The sequence below is a fragment of the Alligator sinensis genome, unplaced genomic scaffold, assembly GCF_000455745.1.
Source record: "Alligator sinensis unplaced genomic scaffold, ASM45574v1 scaffold96_1, whole genome shotgun sequence".
Taxonomy (NCBI): domain Eukaryota; kingdom Metazoa; phylum Chordata; order Crocodylia; family Alligatoridae; genus Alligator; species Alligator sinensis.
Genome location: NW_005842402.1, coordinates 519,264 through 537,955, shown reverse-complemented (window position 1 = coordinate 537,955; position 18,692 = coordinate 519,264). Strand labels below are relative to the sequence as shown.

The 18,692-nt window shown below is 40.1% G+C and overlaps 1 protein-coding gene across 1 annotated transcript in view; it reads right to left on the bottom strand.

Moving 5' to 3' along the window:
- The window catches only part of PTPRK (protein tyrosine phosphatase, receptor type K), a 570,492-nt gene that overhangs the window by 304,896 nt on the left and 246,904 nt on the right, over positions 1 to 18,692 (bottom strand). The window contains exon 7 of the mRNA XM_025211350.1: positions 7,603 to 7,777. Within this exon, the coding sequence (XP_025067135.1) occupies positions 7,603 to 7,777 (175 nt within the window). The remainder of the gene's footprint in view (positions 1 to 7,602; positions 7,778 to 18,692) is intronic.

Genomic DNA, 18,692 nt, shown 5'->3' with positions numbered 1-18,692 from the left:
TGCCCTACACCTCCCTTCCCAATGGTGCCACTCCAAAGTTCCAGGTTACGTCCAACTCTGGCACTGAAGTCACCAAAGAGAATGATATTGTCCTCCTTATGAGTATTACTTAGTATATAGTCAAGGTTGGAGTAGGACTATTCTTTGTCAGCATCAAGCATTGAGGCGTATACACTGATGACAGTCGTATTGGTTGTTGCTGAGCTTAACACAGAGGGTCCTAAAACATTTGTTAATGCCCACAGGGAGCTCCGTAAGTTGACTGGCAAACTGATTCTTGATGGTGAAGCTGACGCCATGAACACGTCTGTCCTGGGCTGGTTGCCCCTTCCAGAGGAAGGTGTAACCTTCGCCCTCTTCCTCAGCTGACCCTCATGCAGGTTTTACTATACCTGTACCACTAAGCAATCGTGCAAATGTAACACTTCCAATGGAACAGTTTCTATCAGTATCCTTTGACATTCATATAATTGTTAAATCTGTCTGTACCCTAAGGTAAAAGCAAGTGGTTTTAATACAGCTGCCTGATAATTGTCCAGGAAGCAGACTCAGCCAGGCTTGTAACAATGTGCAGCCTGCTCATGCTGCTTATAAAGTGTTTCTTTTCTCCTCCTCCCAAAATCCAATCCCTTCCATGGGATACTGAGAAAAAAGTCTAACATTTTGAAGCAAAAGTAATGTGAACCTGCCATGGCTCATAAGAGCTTCACTGTTGCTTACCCTTACCTGGAACTGAAAAGCAGTCATATAACCACAGAATTCTTGTCAATGCCACTTTGCTGCTACTTAGGAGGGAGCTATGAGTGGCAGAAAATGTACTTGAGATGTTTGCTCACAACCTGAAACAGCACTGCACTGATTTGCATTTGCAAAGTGCTTTGCTATCACAATACCTAGTAAATTCTTTCCTCTAAAATTAAGCAACTGTAAATTCTACATACATTTAACTAATGGGTTTAGCTGCCACTCAACAAGGATCTTTTTGCTATTATAATACAATTTCTTTTCTATCTGTATCACTGCAGAACCTAGAAAGCCCCACTGTACTAGAAAAAGAAGAAGCAAACTATGTTCCAAATATCTTACAAACAAACTAACTAGATACAAGATACAGAATGTGAAAGGGACAGCACAAGGAGAATTAATGAGACTTGCTAAAAATCATACAGTAGTTCAGTCACTGAGTACCTTGCGTCAGCCCTAATCCAATAGTATGCTCAAGGGGAATAGGGCATCTCAGATGGCAAGTTAAGTTAATTTTCCAACCCTTTATTCATTTTGAAAGTTGATTTGTCCATCTGCTGTGGTGCTCCTTATCCTCTTGTATCCAAAATGCAAAGTAATTAGCAGTTTTAGATGCAAACTAACAAATTTTGAGGTGTCTAGGCAGGGGCTTTTGACTTCCTAATATACTGCCTGATCACAGGTGGATGTTTTAAAATTAAACACAGAGGACTAAAACTGTAGATATTTGCTAGTACTAATCGCATACTATAAGTGTTGTCTAAAATAGGAGGTATTTAACCTGTTCTGACACAATCTGCCACCTCATACTTTTCATGTAGTCAGACTTACATATTTTGAAACCTACCACTATGCTGAACAAACCGACCCTGGGATAAGAATTTGGACATGCAGGACATGCCTAAAGATTTCATGAATTCTCCAAATGAACAGGCTGGGCACTAGCTGACTCTGCAATGCGACTCTCACTCCAACACAGTCCTCTCAAATATAAAGTACTTACAAATCCCTGCTGAGAAAAGAAAAAAAAACATGCCCCAGAGAAGAATTCACCAGTGCCAGCCCCATCATCATGCCATACTAGCACCACCAGAAGGATCATTCTAACTGTGGTTTCCTGCATAAAAGCCCTAAAGGGATGTTCAGGTAAGAAAAGCAAGAATATTGTACTGCTAGATTCTCACTCTCACCAATAACAAGAATTAGTGCAGTTTCTGCGATTCAGGCACAACCCAAAGGAGGGAACTTATAATATATGAAAGTGTTTTCAACACCACTAAAGTGTTTTACAGAATCCTATTTGAAATATGCGGCCTTTAGAAACTACAATCCAATAAAATATCCATTCCCAGCAAAAGTATGTAGAGTATTCTTATATGATTTGGACAACAAAAATGTAATGTGTGCATAACCAAGGTCTCAAAACACTGCAAGGCAAGCCCTGGTTTCATGCCCTTAGGACTTGGGCATCATCTATTTCTATTCAGAAGTCTGATCAGTTTTTAAATCTGTTGTAGCAAAAAATGTAATTTCTCCATATTTTTACAGCAACATATAAACTGGAATTCCCAGAAATGTGAATATTTCTAGCAAGTAACCTTTGGGAAAAAGGTACTTGAAACATAACAGGGTTTATCCTGTTAACATCCTGTATGCAAAATGTAGTTGTACATCATCCCCCCACCTCCCCCCACCCCAAAAAAAAAAGAAAGAAAGAAAAGCTAGTTATAGTTAAAGACCAAAAACTGGTCGAAAAGCAAATCATCCCATGGTACTAGTGGGATTAGGACAGGCCAGTTTCTGTAGTCAGTGGAACAGGAGTGATGAGGTTAGCATTCATAATTGGCCTTTGACACCCAGACCAGAATGACCAACCACTCATTTACAGCTGTGCCAACTATGACTTTAGCATAAGTCCAGGACAAGCCTTTGAACTCTAGCCTCCTAGGACCATAGCGGGACACCTTAATAACTTTACCAGAAAGGTGCAGCTCCAACCCATGGCTGACCTCACAAAACTGGGCTCAACACTGAAAGTGCACATGTTCCCATAGCATTGCATCAAACACCTATCATAGCTGGCACCCTCTTGTCTGAGAGCTTATTACTACGCAGTCATATTTCAGAGAATTTAAGCATCACAAGATAATGATTAAGATTGTGCCTGAAGGAATCTGCTGGACAGAGGGTAGTGGGTAGGTAGGTCTGGAGACAGAATATATATCATGAATGCTAGATTCCCTGGAGCTGAAAAGTGAGATGAAGTTCTGCAATGAAAGTGACTCATCAGCTATTAGATCAAGCTAATTTTCAAGAAAATCACTCCTCCTGTAAGCAGAAGAGAACTTTGTCAGTTTCTCTTTAGTATATAGTGGAGAAAGGGGGGCTATCTGGAGACCCACAGTGAGATCTGGAGCTCAAACATCTCAGAACCAGAGCAGAACATGTTAAAAAAACTCATATTAGAAAAATCTGAAAAAAAAAATCTTATCAACCCAAAGAAAAATCCCATAGAACAGACTTTAATTTTGTTCTTGCATCTAAAAGAGTGGTTTAGAGACAACAAGGAAAAAATTAACATTGTGAGGAAAGTGCTATCTAATTAGCAAGCATTAAGGGAGGGTTATGAAAAAATAGTAAACCTTTTTTACTTCAACTTTCTAAAGCAGATCTCAATTTATGTTGAAAGAAGAGTAAATAAAGAGGGTGCGGAATGGGGAAGGGGGAAATCACTGCTTTTTTTCTGCTGAAAACATCAATAATTGCAGTAATAATGTGACTTTAAAACCATTTCAATAACATCATCAGATCACATTCAGCTATATGCTAGAACAATTTACAGATCATTTACAAATATTTCAATTGGATATACATATGCTTTTAAAATGGATTTTTTCCCTCATGACTAGCAGGTTTATACTAATTTTCTTTAAAACAAAAAGTACAAGAGTGCATAATTTTTGCAAGCACCATTTTGTATGAAAGAAGGTGCTGCTCATCCTGCAGATTTTGTCACATCTAATAATTCATGAGACATTTTGCAGTCAATCCACATAATTACAAATAGCTACTTTAAAGGAAAACAAGCTCTGACATACCTTGCCAAAAACTCTAGAAAAAAATCTGCAATTCAAAAAGTGCATTATTTCAGGGGTGCCTTGTGATAAATCCTATCAACTCAAGCCTGCTGCTTCAGCCACACAGTCCCATAAATTTGTAAGAAGTGTCAACCTCCTATTTGCTACCATTTCACATTGCAGAGCTCTCTTCCCATATTCTGTATTGCACCCAGAACCCCAGAAGTCTCACTCCATAAAACTACACTGTCTTCAAGAATTTTTTAGTGTTGCCACCACCAAATAAACATGTAAGTGGAAGAACAGGCCGGGAGACATTTCCTGCCTAAAATAGTACACAGACTCCAATAAAAAAACTCAGGGGAAAAGGAGCAGGGATAAGGAGGGGGAAGGAAGCTGCTTATACAACTACACAAGACTGACAGTTATGCCATGGAAACCAATTAAAAATCAATACAATGTAGCTACTGAGCTGAAAGCTAACACTCAACTCAAAGTAAAGGTTTCAACATTAAGATTATTGACTGGAAATACCTTTGGTGAAACATAACTGAATTGCAAATGCTATACTGGTCTTATTTCTGAAACAAAACTTAATGAAAGGGAAATGAGAAAGCCCAGCAATTTCTTACATGAGCTTTGAAAGATGTCTGTCCGCCCCTCCTATACCCAACCAAAGCAAACAAACAAACAAACAAACAAACAAACAAAAACTATAATAAAGGCATGAGGTCAACTAAAAAAATGTAATACCTTTGTAGAAAAAAAATTGCTAATTGTTATAGTATAATTCAAATTATAAAATTGGAATTTTATCCTCCAGCAATAAAAATCCTTTTCTGAATAGCAATCTGCAACTTATCTTTCTATATCTATATTGCAGTACCCACACACGTATGTTGTATATATTTGCACCAAAATTTTGATGCACCGAGCAACAGCTGCTGTTCTTCATCTCTTGTTCTCTAATAACCAGTGTTGTCAATAAAATTTGGCTTCTACAAGCTGAAGACATTATCATTACTCAAAATGATCTGGAAGCAATACTAAAGTCATGACAAAGTAAATTGTGTTTCATCGGGATTTTTTTTTCTTCCTCTGGCTGTGAGAACACACAGATCAATACTCCTCAGCATGAGAATTCTGCAGTGAAATTTTCATTTGTTACAAACAGCAACAAAAAGGCCCTAAGCGTGCCCTGTCACTTCCAGTTTAGGAGGAAATGCACTAATAAACTCTTACCCCTGGGTCATCTTTGACAATGGGCAATACTATGCCAACTCTTATTAAAGGCAATTCATATCAGTGGCCCAAAAATTTCCTTTAAAATTACCATCTTTTGTATCCGTGTAGCTGGATGTCAGCTTTAAAGTGCCACTGAGATATAGGACCTGCCATTATGGTTAATTTTCAGTACAGTTTTAACACCAGGGTAGCTAATCCCCAAGGGTATATTTTTGGCTAACAAGATTTATTTAGTGGTTATCCAGACAAACAAGAAAATATATTACTGTATATTGCTTTTCAATATAACAGCAAACCTATACACTTCTTTAGTCTGTTGATAAACAGACCAAAGCATAGGCAGAAAAATTGTTATAACAATTAAAACATACAACTGAAAACAAGAGTAGCTAAAATTATTTTAAGGCCAAAAAGGGCAATAACTCATTTAAATAATAATAATAATAATAATAATAATAATAATAATAATAATAATAATAATAAAGTAATAAAATCTACAAAGTGACACTGCATGTGTGTTAATTGGAATGATGTGTATCAAGTTATGATTAAGTCATAAAGATGAGTTTCTCTATCAGTGATACAAAATTTTCAATCTGTCAGCATTTTTCATTGGAAAAACTAGAGCAGTTCCTAGTTCCAGACTTCAATATTTTTTACTTAATTTTTTCCAAAATGTTTCTTCAGCTATTTCATATTAAGCTATTTCATACAGTTTTCTTGTACTTGGCGGGAAAGGGAGGGTCTAGAAACAATTTGCACAATCATCAGTCTTTTCACAGCAAAATATAATCTGAATTTCTTAATTGTTAGTCAAATCAGAACTTAATACATTTGCAACACAAAAACTAAAAAAACCCAACAAGATATATAGCAGAATCACTAGAGGAAATAAGAGGTTCTAGCTAATGTATGCAACAGCAGGTAATATTAAATATTACCTGCTGTTGCATACATTAGCTAGAACCTCTTATTTCCTCTAGTGATTCTGCTATATATCTTGTTTTCTCTAAGTACAGGCAGTCACAAAGCCCGAGGTTGAATCAATTCAATCTTTGCAGGTTAGTCTAAACTGTGTAGATTCAACCAATAAGCAAGTGAACAGATATTCACCTTTGAATCTGGAAATGCAGCCACATGCCTGCAGAGGCCCAGGCCAGAAGCCAGAGGACACTAGAGCATGTCTCCGTAGTCAGCTGAAGCAGACAGCTTGGGCCACGGCCAGCCCACCCACCATATGAGGGGAGGTTTGTGGGGGAGGTGCAAAGCATCCTGGGATGCTAGGGGACTGAGTTAACCTGAATCTGGAGGGGATCTGGAACAGAAGTTCAATAAACCTATTTAACCTAAACCAGTTATGTCTGATACTACCTCCCATCCAGGTTTATCTTAAGTTGGTTTCAGCCATTTTGAAAGATGTTTATGTGCACTGAACTTCTGTCATGTTACAGATTTCAATTAGTTTCCAATCACTTATATCAGTTTGTGTGTAATTTCTGTCCCTAGCCTAGATATTCAGGCCACATTCTGATGTTTCCTGTCACATTTCACTTAAAGGACCTTATAAGCACCTGATAACTATTGTACCTACTAGTATACAAGTAGGTAGTTTAACAGGTGACTAGCATTAATCAAAGAGCATTCCAGGTCACACAGAAAATAAACTGCAGAATAAACTCAACAGACATTATTATTTTAGGCCTCTGCTCTCACAACCAGACGAGGTGCATCCCTTCATTTAATACCCTGAGCTATACACCTGAAAACTACAAGAAGGCCAACAAGCATAAAGTCTATCTCAAGATAAAAGACAGAATCAGTCACTACAATCTGGCATCATTTCAGCTAAACCAGGATGTTTTACTTCCTTGCTTTCTGTATACCAGTTCTCTCACCAGCCCACTCATAACTACAAACATAAACCATGTTTTTATTTAAATTCATCTAACATATCTGAGGAATGCAAGCAAACTTGCAAGCAAGCAAGCTTCTCCATTATGTACAAATATGCCAAGAGCAAAATTACCATGACATTCCTAGTCCTTGGTCAGGTGAAGGTATAAGGAATTTTTTAGATCTTGAGTCTCCCAGGTAAAAGTGCAATTAATTCTAGAATACCACTAGGCTGCCTAAGAAAACAGCTTTTAGAAGCAAAAATTAACCAGTTGCATTGAGTAAAAAGGCACTTCTGTATCTGTAAAAACATTTAGTAAATCTTAATCAGTATTTTCCTTAAGTGCAATTATTACTATTTGTAGGATGGCAGAACAGTGCATGGCATACTACATGCACTGTAAGACTAGGGCTTTTCATAGAGCTCGGTTCTAAGGAAAGCATTTGTTAGATTCCAAGCTGTTGAAACTTTACAGCAACTCTTTTTAATTTTATTTTATGAGGATTTTAGTACTTTTATAGTGCAATGTTTTTATAATGATTTGAGATCAAGGCTTCTGTAAGCTAAGCAAATGGTGCAAGCAGAATGCATTAATGTTAGGAGCATTTGATTTAATAAAAATTAAAGCAGTTGTGACATTACCTCGAACAATAAGTTGAGCAAAATTGGATACTCCAGAGCCTCTCTCTGACTGAGTTACACAGCGGTATAAATCCTGATCAGTTTTCGTCACTTCTTGCAACTTAAATGTAGCAGCAAATCTTCTGTGATTGATATTTTTAGTCTGGGCAACAGGGATATCTTCTCCATTTCTCCTCTGTAAAAAAGAGAAACCAATGCACAAGTATCTTACTAGGACATATTTCCTCTTGACAAGACAGAAAATAATTGTGCATTTTAAAAAACCCACACACATTTTCTCCAATCTGGGTTTCCGTGGTAGAAAGGCAGAGCAAACAGTTCACCTATTTGAACTGAACAGCATTTTACTCTGGAGACAGGTTTGGTATAAATAGTATTACCAGAGCCCTTCATCTGCTCAAAAGCACTAAGCCCATCTAGCATATCTTAATAGCAGGAATTATTCACAGGACAGAATAGTATTCAAGGGAGAAACACTACACAACACTATCTGTATCACAGGCTAAATGCTCTAGAATAAAAACTAATTTACCATTGGAAGAGGAAAGGAGGCATTGTAAAAATATTTAAAAAATGGGATTTTAAAAAGTTTACTAGTTTTAAATTTTTTTTGAAAGATATCAAAATTTCAACATATTTTTGAGAAAATTTAAGCAGCTCTAACTGATAGGAAAGCCAACAAATGATCTTCCCCTTGTCACAAAAGCATAAAAACTCAAAAACTGTGGAAAATTTTGACTAGCTTGAGCACCAGCAGCATCATTACCACGCCAGCAGCTGTAACTTCCCTGTAACTTCATTGCCCACTCCTTCCTAACCCTCTCCTTAGGTGGAAATGTGCAACCTCCATGACATTTTTAGTCCTAACTACCCCAAGAAATGAGTTGCGATCAAATGTTCTGTATACAACATAAAGCAATACTGCTAGGCTACTGAGGCAGGAGTTGAAATGTAAACTAAAGAAAGTTGGTGACAAGAAAAAAATACAAGGAAAGGAGATGACTCAAGGCTGCACAGATATGTTTACTGGGCTTCTGGTATGTACAAGAACATTTGATGTTATTTCCATCATTTATGATCAGAATGCAGAAGTATGAAGATCTAGCATCTCCTAATGAAAAAGTATGGCTGTAAAATAATCAGTTTGTGCCAGTGTCAGAGCATGTTAAAATGAACATTTTAACAACAGTGAATATGCATCTTAGTATTCTTACAGTTTCAATATTACAGCAGTGAAAAAGCACCATTCCCACACCCATTACAACTTCTGTGAAAGTTACCACTTATATGCTCCTGACAGATTTCAGCTTCCTTCAAACCAAGAAAATGGTATGAAGACCATTCCATCATCTTTATCAACAGCAGCTTTATTGGACTGACTCATTTATTTCATGATAAAAGTTTATATAGTGTAGACCAATTTAATTTCCTTTTTTTGCTGTTATGCCAGAGATGGCACTGTGTCAACTGTTGAATCTCAAACACTATCCCCATAGGCATAGCTTAGACAAAGAGAAAACTGGAAAATATACTTGAATGCAAACAGAAAAAAAATATACCTCCAACAAAAATATACCTTCCCCCTCTGGGGGAACGTTTGTTCACCACAGCGCCCCAAGGGATGATGAGGTTGAATGGTCACAAACTACTACAAGACCGTTTCAGGCTGGACATAAGGAAGAATTTCTTTACTGTCCGAGCCCCCAAGGTCTGGAACAGCCTGCCACCGGAGGTGGGTCAAGCGCCTTCATTGAACACCTTCAAGATGAAACTGGATGCTTATCTTGCTGGGATCCTATGACCCCAGCTGACTTCCTGCCCTTTGGGCAGGGGGCTGGACTCGATGATCTTCCGAGGTCCCTTCCAGCCCTAATGTCTATGAAATCTATGAAAAGAGACAGACACTGGTCTGAAATACTACAAAATGGACTCAAATAGCTTTGCCCCCTTTAAAACCACCACCCCTTCTCTAAATCAATGACCTGGAAGATAGGATGGAGTACACCCTCAGCAAGTCTGAAGTTGACGCCAAGCTAGGGAGAGTAGTAGATACACTGGAGGCTAGGGCTAGGTTTGAGAGAGACCTCAACGAATTGGAGGACTGGACCAAAAGAAATCTCATGAGGTTTAATAAGGACAAGTGCACAAAATCCTGCATTTAAAACAGAATAATCCCGTGCATCAGTACATGCTAGGGACTGACTGGCTAAGCAGCAGCTCTGCAGAAAAGGACCTGCGGGTTATAGTGGACAATAAGCTGAATATGAACCAGTGTGCCCTTGTTGCCAGAAAGACTGCATTAGTAGGAGTGTTGCCAGCAGATTGAGGGAAGTGATTCTCTCCCTCTATTTGTCACTGGTGAGGTCACATCTGGAGTACTGCGTCCAGTTTTGGGACCCCTGCTACAGACAGCATGTGGACAAATTGGAGACAGTCCAGGGGAGGACAACAAAAATGGTTAGGGGTCTGGGGCACATGACTTCTGAGGAAGGCTGGGGGAACTGGAATTATTTGGTCTGGAGAAGAGAAAATTGAGAGGTAATTTAAAAGAAGCCTTCAACTACCTGAAAGGTAGTTCTCAGTGCTGGGAGATGACAGGAGCAATGGTCTTAAGTTGTAACACAGAGAAAACCATAGATTTCCTGTTTTTATCAAAGAACACACACATTTTCCCTTTTAGCAGAGAAACTTGCGGATTTCCCACTTTGCAAAGAGCTCTGCAGGCGGACAGAGTTCCAGCGTGCAAGAGCTGATTGCAGAAAGGGTGGGAAACCCTGCCTGGAGGGAGAAGGAGGGAAGGGTGGGGTCTGAGGCTCACACTCATCCACTTTGGATCAGACTTGGATCAGGCTCACTTTCCTTCCAGAAGCCTGTGAGAAGTGGAGCACTGGCAGGGCTGAGGGGGAAGCTGGCTAGGGGAAACTGCTTTGAGGGGTGCAGCCCCACGCCGCTGCACTTACTGCAGCCCTGTCTGCTAGCTGCTGTTTCTGGCCACTGTGCTTCTCTCCCCCAGGGCCTCTTCAACCCTGCAGGTATGATCCAGTGCAGCAGGCAGTAATGGAGTTATGTGGGGATCTCCTCACCATTACTATTCCCCCTCCACTGCCCTGGTGATGCGCCTCCAGTGCCTGCCATGGCTTTGAGGGGTGCAGCCCTGCACACAAGTGGTGTGCCACCAGGGCAGCAGGGGGGAGTAGCAGCAAGGGATCCCTGCGCGACTCCATTGCTGCCTGCCATGCCGGGTCGCACCCACTGAGCTGGAAAGGCCCCGGGGGAAACAAGTGGGGCAGCAGGGAACAGGGGTGAACAGCTTCTCTGCGTGGCTCCGCTGCTCCCTTCCACCCTGCTTCTCTCCCCTGAAGCCTCCCCACCCTCACAGGCATGACCCAGTGTGGCAGGCAGCAGAGGAGCTGATGCTCACCTTGCGCTGCCCTGGCGACACACCACCAGCAACTGCCGCTGCTTTGAGGGGCACAGCTCAATGCCACTTCCCTCGCTGCAGCCCTGCTGCAGCACAGGGTGAACAGCAGTGAGACCGCTCTGAAGCTCCTCTGTCCCCAGCCGTGCTGGGTCATGAGGGAGGGAGGCATGGAACACTGACCAGCAGCTTCTGTGTGGCTCCTGCACATGGGGCTGAGCCCCTCAAAGCAGAAGCAGGTGGAGGAGGTGCATTGCCAGGGCAGTGGGGTGGGGGGAGAATAGTGGCAAGGAGATCCCCACGCAGCTCCTCTGCTCCCTGCCATACCAAGTCATGACTGCAGGGCTGCAGAGTCCCTGGGGGAGCAAAGCAGGGCAGGAGCCTCAGCCCGCAGCCTGCACCTAGGCCCTGGTATAGATCTGGGGGATGGGAGTTCCCCCTGTCCCCCAGGAGTGTGCATAGTGGTGGGGAGCTGCCCTGCCCAATCTCACAGCAGGGGGTGAGTGGGGGGCAGGGGGCTGCGGACCCAGGTCCATAGCCCTGGGAGCTAGAGACCTCCTCTGGCAGGGCTGTAGGAGCAGGGGCTATGGGCAGGGCACCACCTTGGCAGGGGGGAACGGACGGACTGGGGGAGCCCTTTATTTTTTATCATTGATTTTGGTTTTTTTTAGCAGAGAATTTGAGTTTTTATCAGGGAAAAACAGGATCCCTGCTCATGAGGAAGCCAGTACAGCAGGCTACCCAGAGAGCTTGTGAAACTAAAATAAATAAATTGCATTGCAGTTTCTTTCCATTTCTTTTGGCCAATAGTCAGCAATCTTTTTGTGGTGATGAACTGGAATAATCCAGCTTTGGTCCAAGGTGAGCCAGCATTAAGCACTCAAATGCTGCTGCTGGCACCACCATTTCTCTCTTCCACCCAGATATGTCATAAGTAAAGTGCCCCACCACTCAGTGGCACCACAGGGAAAGCCTCCCCCCCACCACACCAAATGCTATGGAAGCCCTCACCTGGTGGAATTCTGCTAAAGTTTCCCAGGTCTAAGGGCCAAATCCATTGGCTATGCACATCAGATCTAAGCTGTACCAAACTCTGGTCTAAGCTATTTACAAATTCTGTTCTGATCATAATCCCAGCAAAATAAGGCAGGTGAAGGGAAAATGACGTTTTTTATTTCCAAAGATGCACAAAACTGTTAAAACAGCCTAGAGATAATTAATATGGACTATGCCGACTAAAAGACAAACTGTTAAATATGGTGTTACAGTAGACTGTATCATAACTCAGCTAATTGGCAAGTTTATTCCTGTAAAGTGTTAGATATCAGTAGAAAGCAAAAAATAAATAAATAAATAAAAAGGGGATTTAAAGTTTGCTGTTAGAGTGCTTTTAAAACTGGTTCTAAAGCTTTCCATGAATTTTCCTCTTTTGTTTAGCAGTGGCATTTTACAACATTTATTAATCTCCTGGAGCATAAAGAACAAAAAAAATGTTTATTTAAAAAACTATATCAAAGCATCATTTTTTTCATCATTGAAGAGGTAAAATTTCCTTAAGGTATGTCCTTCATTTTGGCCCAAATGTCTTGAAGTCCAAGGCTCCAAACTCTCAAAATGCTCTTTGACAATATAGCCTACAAAGTAAAATAATTTACTCTGCAAATGTTATGGCTCACTGGCTTAAGCTTGTCTGCATGCTTAATGCTCGAAAAACAAAATTAACTGTCCTCCTAATTTTAAATTGAATAATGCAGCACTTCTAAACAGTTAGGAATTACCTCCTACCAACAGAGAAATTTAACTAGCTTTACAAATTTATTTTATTTCCATAAGAAAACCTTGGATTGTCTATTCTGCCTGCATTAATGATTTACTATCCCTTATCTTCCTGGATTTAGACTGTTTGCTCAAATTCATTAAGTAGGATTTGTGCTTCTTTTCTGCAGTGAGTATAGAGAATTCAGCTTCTCCACTCAGTTTGCAAAGTTTAGCTCATGTGTATATTTTTTGTATAAAATTATATTTTAATAACCAAGGGAAGGGACTCAACACTCCAACCAGTAAGTCATCTTGAACTTAGAAAATGAATGTGGAAGCCAATGCCCTGGCTTCACCTCAGCATATATTTTACACAGTAAAACCATTAACCAGTCACTGTGTTCAGATGCACTGACATGATCTCTTAATTAAACTGCTCTTTTTAATGTCAGGGCACTTCTAAAAAAAGAAAAGAAAAGAATGAAAAGCGGCAGTGCTTGCAGCTCATTAGAAGGTTCATGGTAGCTATATTGTTTCAATTTGTGTCCTTCACTCTGAACAGATCTTGGAAAACTCTGCTCAATTAGATTTTAAAAACTCAATTTAAAATTAATGTGAATTTATGTTAATAGGTAATGGCTCTACCCTGTGCTCTTCCGGTTCCTTCACTTCTCTACTGTTTGAATTGATAACCCTGGAGCACTCATTCTGGAGGGGTCAAAGGAAGTAATGTTAAATACTCCAAGTCAGCATTTTTCTTATTTCTTGAAAATAACTGTGACAAAGACTATGTGGTATAAAGAAATTGATAAAAACATTTCTTTTGAAGAACTTGAGAAGTATTCCAGAGCTTCAGGCACTCACCCCACAGACAGTACTTCAGAAATTTTGGAGACTATTTCTGATTCTCAAATAATAAGACATTCATTTAAAATCTTTAACATTTTATATGCCACTTGCTTTTACTTATAAAACAAAAGAATGTTTGCCTTGATGTTACTTCCAAGTTTGTCTTTGCTTAGTTTCTTAACATTGCTCGCAGTTGTATCAGCTTGGACCCTATGCAAGTCTGCTATTTCCTCAGTGTTTATTTTTATCCCATCCACTGCTAATGAATAAGTCATGAGTCTAGCTCAGGTATGTAGGAGTCAAACCAATTGTCAAGTTTAGTGTCAAGAAGAAATTTTTCCTAAGGTCAGATTGGCAAGAGCTGATGGAGTCTTCTGCTGTCTTGTCTCAATCCACTTCTAAAGTAATTTAAGCCAGCATTTCCAAACTGTTGCGGTTTATTCCCCACAGTGGCTACCCACATGCCATACATTCCCCACCACTATGGATTGCTGCCATTTCCTGTGCTGCTGATTTCTTCTGCCACTGACTGCTAGCGAGGCACTGTCCTGGCCTTGTGCACCTCCCAAAAAACAGAAGTCTATAACAACCCACTCTCTCTATAACTCTGTCACCCAGAATGGTGCACCCCATGGGTTGGGAAATGCCAATCTGAGCACAGTGTGACCTAATTAACTTCCTTCCACTACACTGGCAAGGCACTGGAAGTATCCTCGTCTCTGCTGACCTTTATTCCTTGCACATTGCAAATTATTTTTATCAGTTGCTTTGGGGCTGTGCTGTGCAAGAGGTACCGGAGTAAACTTCCTTGTGGATCCTTATGGACAAATGGTTGCCTATGAATGCATGGGACTGGACTCAGTGGCCCAGAAGGCCCCTTCTAGACCTTTGTTCCTGTGAATGGAATTTTTCATACAGAAAACAGAACCAAAGGCTCTTCTTAACCCACCTTCCAATACATGCTGTCAGGATAAAACAATTGTCATGTTTCAACATGTATTTAATATTACTTGGCTCACAAATGTTAAGGCAGCGGATATTATTACCTTGTATATTTTATATAAAAAAGGATAATTGATAGGAAGAAGTATAACAATCCTTATCACTGAATTTTATGGCATTTTAAAAGAATAAGGAGTTGCGGGTTTTTATGTTCCTATAAATAGTTAAATTCTGCATTTTATGTCCCTGAAAATCAAATAGTAATTTTTAGCTAAATAGTCCGGCCCATTTCCTTTATTTATGATTGCAACATAGTGAATTACTACTTATTTTTAATGTAGGCCCAAGGTAAAATGAAATAGTGTGATACACCGCAACTCCAGAGAGACATTCCTTATAGGAGTGTGTGAAGCGGGCCCTATTCGATTCAGATTCGGCCCAAATCAGGGGCAGTGATTTGATTCATTGATTCGGATCACTGTCCCTGATTCGATCCAGCTGAGTCCGAATCTGAACATTCGATGCTGATTTGGAGAACCAGCAATTTGGAAACAGACACAGCTTTAAAATGTCTTCTATATACCTTGAGGTAGCAGGTGCAGCTCATGATTGCTGTGATGCTGGGTCACATGGAGCGCCCCACAGGAGCATGGAGTGGGGGGGCCTTCCACATGCTCAGTGGCGAACCCAGAAGTGGACCAGAAATACTTCCGGTCCACTTCCAAGTCTGCTGAGAAGTGCATGGGGGGCAGGGCCCTGTGTCCCCCCACCAGCTCCGCAACTGGCCAGAGTGGGACCCCAGGTGCCCCCCTCCACAGACCCAGGAGGCACCAGTCACCAAGCTGGGGAGGGGGCATGGGAGGGGCCCCCTGCATGCTCCCCAGCACACCCGGAAGTGGATCGGAAGTGCTTCAGGTCCACTTTCAGGTCTGCTGCAGAGCACGCTGGGAATACCCCTGTGCTCCTGTGTCTATGTGAAAATCGCCAAATCTTTCCGAATCTCTCCAAATCAATTTGGAGGGTTCCAATTCAATTTGGAGAGATTAAAGGGTCCTCTGATTCAATTCAGATTCAGAGATTCAGCTACCTGATTTAATTCAGATTCGGAGATTCAGCAATTCAGATTCGGAGATTCAGGACAAATCTCCGCCGAATCGAATCAAGAACTGAAGCTTCATACAGCCCTAATTCCTTACACCTTCAGGCCCCAAACCCCTCTCTGCCATCTGCTGTTTGACTACTGAGAACAGAGCTATATGGCGCCTCAGCTTTATCTGTGTCACTTAGATCTAGCTAGCTCATAGCAGAGGGGATTTTGCCAGTAAAAGAATCACACTCTTTTCTGGATAAGTGTTCAAAAAATTTAGATTCCCCCTTTCTGTCCCCCTTTCTTAGAAGAGGTCTGTCTGTATGGTCAAACGTTCTAAAAATCACACTTGCCACTAACAATGCTAAGTTACAAAAGATAACAAAAAGATATATTATAAAAACAAGACCAAACATAAGAAATGAGTAACCATATGTTGTGATACAGATACAGATATGAGAATAAACAAAACAAAAGAAAATATCAGAATAATCTGATTTTACCTGCACCTTAAATCTAAGAATGGAGCTCCTATTCAGCTCAGCAGGTTAGAAAGCAGCTTCTGCCTTTCTATCATGGTTCTGTGCAATCTTTCCTGTTAGCCTGTTTTACTCAGTCTACTGGCCTAAAGTCATTTCCTATGCCAGGGAACAAACTAAAACAAATGCTTGCTGTTGAGGCAAAGCTTAAGTATGGTTTCTTATTTGGCTACTTATACACATCATTCATTGGATTATTGGGGAGCTCTGCATATAATTTCCTGCCCCCACAAGGGTGCATCTGTTTACCAGACCAGAAGTGTCTCTTGATCTAATTATTATGACCAGTAGAATATTGGTATCTTTCAAATATGAAGTTTACTAATTTCATATCCTAAAGATACTGGCTATCATAATTTTCCCACTGTGACGCATGTACTTCCCTGCATAGCCTCTGTTCTCAGGTGCCATCCTTTAAAAATGTGAATTTGTTACTGTCTGGAAGGGCCAGGCTTAAATGTCTCTGATCAGGTCCAAAATGGTCTATTTGATGAATAAACAAACTCTGTCAGATGCTTACTCTGTCAGCAATTATTTCCTCCAAGTATGAACAGGTAAAGGATACTAGCCTGTATTACTGTAGTACTGAACAGTCTTGGCAAAATATAAAAATATATCAAAATGACAATTATATCAAAATACCACAGTTCTTGCAGACACAATAATTTCAAAAGCTACATACACCCTGATGCTACCTATTCACAGAAACTACACATGCCATTATCAGTAAATAAAATTCTAGAAAAAAATGCATTACATTTCACAAAAACATCAAAATATAGTAGATCTGTGGCATACAGTGTAGATGTTTTTTTAAAGGTAAAAAATAAATGGACATTATTCCTATTTGTTTTAGCTGTCTTGTATTCCAGAAGAAGGACACGAATTTATTGCAGAAGCAAATGACAATTGCAAATTGGACAATTAAAGCAACAAATGAAGTGCTTACAAACACCTCAGCAACCAACATGGCCAACTCTTTATTAAACTGCTCAGCACCTATGCTTAAAAAGATAAAAATCCTAATTCTTCACTATATTCAAACCGATGCTTGGGTATGTACACAGATTTTAAGAAAAAGGGTGGGTCACAGGGAAGCAGTTCCTGTTACTTGATTCAGACGTCATGCACAAGGGCAGCCCTAAATTATACCACTGACATAAGGTTATCATTCAGATACTGCACACCAGTAGATGAGTTGGTATGGTGGTGCTTTGCTCTGCAATGTCTCTTTCTTCTCAGTCTCCTACCACCCAAATTACTTTTTTTCTCTTATGCCAGATGGTGGGTGGACATGATGTAGAATTCAGCAGTACCACCTCCAACACCTGTCTGCAGATAAAATTCCATGTCACAGAAAGATTTTCTAATTGCCTTCCTAATCACTTTAGTCATTTTATTTGATGTGGGTCTAGCACATGCTTAAAGTGTAAAAATGTGTTCAAGAGAAAGCATTGGACTCTGAATGCAGAATTTCATTAAATTAACAAAATTCTCTGAAATAGAAACTTTGAAAAAGCAACGTCCACATCAGCTTGATTAGTGAGTGGAATATGGTATCATCACTTGACTAGTGAGTGGTACAACATACATGTCGGGTTCTAAAAAAAGAAAGAAAAACAAAACTAAACCCCAACATTTTTCATTGCAGACCAGAGGGTTGCAACATTCATTAAAATCGAAATTGAGCAAGAAAAATCCCAAAGCTTTCCTGCTCAGCCTAAGTCAAATTTACAGAGCACTTTAATTCTATCATAATTTATAAGTGCTATTATATACTCAAGAAAACAAGGGAAAGGATCATTAAGCTAGACAACAGTTAACTACTTTTAAGTCAGACTGGGATTCTTCCTTATTGAACCAGCCTACATATTAACAGCAATAATTTTTGGGTTGTATTCCTTTAGTATCCACCACAGATGCCATGACCACTGAAGTCAATGCAATAAATTCAAAAGCTACATTTTAATAAATCTTGATTTGACTCAATTATTTTGTATTGGTATAAATCACAGAACAAAACACAAATTAACCCAACCCTCCAAACAAGAGAGACAAACCAACCCTACTTTGAGGGAATGCTACTGAGATAGTACATATAGGGTAGGGTAGAATGCAAGACAAAAATTATGATAAAGCAATTTTTATGGCAGTTAAACAGGAAACTACAAAATGGCAGATGATGGAGGAATGGAATCATAACTTATTATATATGGTTTGTGATTTCATTTTCAGCAGTAGCAACAGAGCATCCTACAGTAAAATACCCCAAAAAAGGTTTAGACTCCAGCTAACACTGAAGCATAGGCAACCATAGGGAGGGCCTACACAGATGACAAATAAAGAAATATACTGGGGAACAAATGACTGTTAGCTAGCGAAGATTAGAGAACCTAATTAAGTGAAGCAGAATTAAATTCAAACCAGGAGGAATATAGCAGTTGGTGCTCTTCAAAGGTAAAACAACAAGGAGATTCAAGATAAGGATCCGGGGGGG